This window comes from Gavialis gangeticus, unplaced genomic scaffold (genome assembly GCF_001723915.1).
Source record: "Gavialis gangeticus isolate Ggan-Ray unplaced genomic scaffold, GavGan_comp1, whole genome shotgun sequence".
Taxonomy (NCBI): Eukaryota; Metazoa; Chordata; order Crocodylia; family Gavialidae; genus Gavialis; species Gavialis gangeticus.
Genome location: NW_017729033.1, coordinates 17,212,279 through 17,216,475, shown reverse-complemented (window position 1 = coordinate 17,216,475; position 4,197 = coordinate 17,212,279). Strand labels below are relative to the sequence as shown.

Sequence of the window (4,197 nt, the reverse complement as noted above, 5' to 3'; positions counted from 1 at the left end):
CCAGTGTATCTACTGCTGTGCCCCCCCCCCCTCCCCCTGGCATGCTGTCATCTGCAAACTGGCTGAAGGTGCAATCTATCACCTCTTCTAGATTGTTAATGAAAATATTGAACAAAACCAGCCTCAGGACTGACCCACTCCACTTGATACCAGCTGCCAACTAGACATTGAGTCATTGATTGCTACCCTCTAAGCCCAATGTTCCAGCCAGTTTTCTATCCACCTTGCAGTCCATTCATCCAGCCTATACTTCCTTAGCTTACTTGCGAGAATGTTGTGGGAAACTGTATCATGAGCTGTGCTAAAGTCAAGGTATATATTATGTCTGCTGCTCTTCCCATGCCCATAGAGCCACTTATTTCATCATAGAAGGTGATCAGGTTGGTCAGGCATGCCTTGCCCTTGCTGACTCCATGCTTACTGTTCCTGATCATCTCCAAGTAGATTCTTTAAGGACCTGCTCTATGATTTTTCTAGGGACTGAGCTGAGGTTCACTGGTATGTAATTCCCTGGATCCTCCTCCTTCCCTTTCTTAAAGATGAATGCTATATTTGACTTTTTCCAATCACCCAGGACTTCCCCCACTTGCTATGAGGTTTCAGAGATAATGGCCAGCAATCACATCAGCCAACTCTCTCAACACCTTCAGATGCATTGCATTTGGCCCCATGGATTTGTACACTTCCAGGTTTTCTAAGTAGTCCCTGACATGTTTTACCACTGAGGGCTGCTCACCAAGCTGCAGTGCCTGGTGCAGCAGTCTGGGAGCTGACCTTGCCTGTGAAGACGGAGGTAAAAAAGGCATTGAGCACTTCAGCCTCTTCCTCCTCGCTTGTCACTAGGTTGCCTCCCCCATTCAGTAGGAGGCTCACACTGTCCCTGACTTTCCTCTTGCTACCGACATACTTGTAGAAACCCCTCTTGTTCCCCTTCACATCCCTTGTTAGCTGCAACTCCAATTGTGCTTTGGCATTCCTGACTTCATCCCTGCATGCCTGAGCAGCATTTTTATACTCCTCTCGAGTTGTTTGTCCAAGCGTCCACTTGTAAACTTCGTTTCTGTGGTTAAGCTCACCAAAGAGTTCTTTGCTCAGCCAAGCTGGTCGCTTGTACGTTTACTATTCTTCCTGCTCTTCAGGATGGCTTGTTCCTGCACCCTCAGTAAGGTTTCTTTTAAAATACAACTAGGATTCTCTTGGACTCCTTTTCTCCCAGACTGGCCTCCCAGGAGATCCTGCCCATCAGTTCCCTGAAGGAGTCAGATTTGGCTTTTCTTGAAGTCCAGGGTCCACATTTCTGCTCTCCTTTCTTCCTTTTGTCAGGATCCAGAACTGAATCATCTGGCTGCTGCCCAACTTGCCCTCCACTTCTACATCCCCCCGCCAGTTCTTCCCTGTTTGTGAGCAGTAGGTCAAAACTAGAACGGCTCCTAGCTTGTCTCTCCAACACTCGCACTAAGGTTCATCTCCAGCACTCTCCAAAAACTTCCCGGATTGCCTAACCACTGCTGTATTGCCCTCCCAACAAATGTCAGGGTGATTTTCAAATCACCCATGAGAATCTGGGCCTGTGATCTGGAAACTGCTTCTGATTGTCTGAAGAAAGGCTCATCTACCTCATCCTCCTGGTCTGGTGGCTTATAGCACACAGCCACCACAACATCACCCTTGTTGCTCACCCTTCTAACCTTAGCCCAGAGAGACTTTCAACAGGCCTGTCTCCAGCTTCATACTGAAGCTCTCAGCAATCATACATAATGTACAGCTCTTCCTCCTCTTCCGCCCTGCCTGTCTTTCCTGAACAGTTCATATCCATGCATGACAGTGCTCCAGTCATGCGAGCTCCCACCATGTCTCTGTTGTTCCAATCATGTCATAGTTCCTTGACTGTGCAAGGACTTCCAGTTCTTCCTGCTTGTTTTCCAGGCTCCGTGCTCTTGTGTACAGAATGGCTTAATGGTTTAAATGCTTTGTAAAGCTGAAAGGAATGTATCAGTGTTTTCAATGAGATGAAGGTTGCAATAGATTGAAAGAGTATATGCACTTAGGCCTGTCCTTTCTTGTAGATGCTGCAATACATGACAAATATAGGTGGAGTAGATATTTAACCGTTGTGAAGTTGTGGTGTTGTTTAAATGGTTAACAGATATAATTAGAGTGTAAATGGTTAACTTAAAAAAATATTTACATCCCTAGTTAGTATATGGTCTTGTAATTTCAGTTTAGCAGCAGAAAGTTAAATTGTGTGGACTGTCTACAGCAGTAGTTTTCAACCTAGTCCACAGACCTCTGAGCTTTCACAGACTCTGTCTAAGGGATCCACAAAAGATGACTATGGTCAATCAAAAGTATGCGAATACCCCCACTTACAATCTAAAGGCATCTGTGCCTCCATTCAAAATCTCCAAAGGGGTGCACAAATGAAAAAAATGTGAAGACCACTAATCTACAAGGCAAATTTTCATCTCTGCAACTCTGTTGCCATTGAGAGTACAAAATTAATAAATGTAATCAAAAGTCGAAGCAAAATAGATGTTGCAATCTGTTGCTGTCATTCTGTTGTTAAAAGCAGATAGGAAAGCAGACCTGCACCTTTAATGTTCTTGCTAGCCTTCTAAAGTAAACCATGGAGTTGGGTGTATCCTAAGCCCTGTCTTACATTTCAGTGGACTGCATAAGGGATTGACTGCCTCCGTGGTGTTTGGGTGAAAAAAATAGAATTAAAACTCTTTTTGAGATTGCAATGAGTATGACTAACTATTTAAATGTTTAATAAGGTTACAGGCAGAAGAATTGTTATAAGATCTAGTTTTCATGCAGGCTGTGTGCTTGTTTGTTTTAGCTTTACAACACCGGAGGGCCCTGGGCCTTTATCAAGGTGTTCAGACTGGGGAGCTGCAATTGAAGGCGATGAAATGAAGACCAATGTTAATAAAGAAATTGCAAGGTAATGGGAGAGAGTGGGTTTATTGTTTGGCTTACTAAGAAAAAAATCAGGTTTGTGATATGGGAATTGACTTATAATACTCTATAGCAGAGGTTCCCAGCCTCTTTCTTATTGTGTACCCCCTTCCAGATTTACCAGCTGCCTGCGTACCCCTACTAACACATTTTCTATTTTAGCCTCTTAAATGCTAGTTGTTATAATGAAAATTACATCTGCCATTACACAATTTCTCCCATGTGACCCCCCAGAGATGTGTTGAGTACCCCCAGGGATGTGTGTACCACAGTTTGGGAACCCCTGCTTTGTAAAAATAGGTATGACATTTATAGATACTTTTTTGCACTTAAGCATTTTAGCAGCAAAATCAAAGAAATGCCATTTACCTGTGATAACAGGGTTCTAACTCTGATTTTCTGTTCTCATGCCAGTTTAGTCTAAGCAGCATAGTAAAAAGTGATGTAATCTCTTCCTATAAAATAGTGACTAGTATTGCTGAGTTTCTGATGCTGTAGCACATTGGTCAGCAATTCTTGTTAGTGGTGAGCTGTAGTGACCCAGTTCAGATCTGAGGCAGGCCAGCACTTGGACCCTGGCACATGGGTGAAGCTCTCATCCTCACTGTCACTTCTGTCTGAGTCATTTTCCCTTCCTCTCCCCATCCTTTACCAGAATGTCAGCAAAGCCTCCCAGCTCTACAGGCCAAATCCAGTGCCTCTATAGGCTGCAGATTTTCAACTACTTGTTTAACAAATTCTGAATTCTCTTTTTCTGAGAGAGAGTCCATCCCTTGCTTGCTTGTCTTCTAGGTAATTGCTTTAAGAGTTTTGGAGTAAAAATGAGGGAAAGATAAATCTCCAGTTTGGGGGAAAGAGAAATCTCCTTGTAGGTGTGTGTTTTTTTTTGTTCAGTGCCAAGAAATGTTTAATACATTTGAGTTAAACATCACAAAATCTCTGAAGATTAATAACATGAATGTTGGGGAAATCTACTCCGTTGGAAACTACTTGAAAGTAACCTTAATTAAGTTGCATTGTATAAAATCTTTTCTAGATATAGAAGAAAGCTTTTGATAAATGAATTTTCACGAGAAAGGAGGTCCTCTTCTGGAAGGTAAGCATCATTTGATCTCTAGAAACCTAAAAAATATTCTACAGTAATTGCTTGTTTGAATTCTTTGCATGTTTGGTATTCCTTAACACTCACTTGATGTAGCATGTTTTCATAAACTTACTGCAATATTATAACTTGTC

The 4,197-nt window shown here is 42.6% G+C and overlaps 1 protein-coding gene across 1 annotated transcript in view; it reads left to right on the top strand.

Moving 5' to 3' along the window:
• SLBP (stem-loop binding protein) overlaps positions 1-4,197 on the top strand; it is a 32,619-nt gene that overhangs the window by 2,864 nt on the left and 25,558 nt on the right. Inside the window, exons 3-4 of the mRNA XM_019526537.1 lie at positions 2,843-2,947; positions 3,998-4,057. Of these exons, the coding sequence (XP_019382082.1) occupies positions 2,843-2,947; positions 3,998-4,057 (165 nt within the window). The remainder of the gene's footprint in view (positions 1-2,842; positions 2,948-3,997; positions 4,058-4,197) is intronic.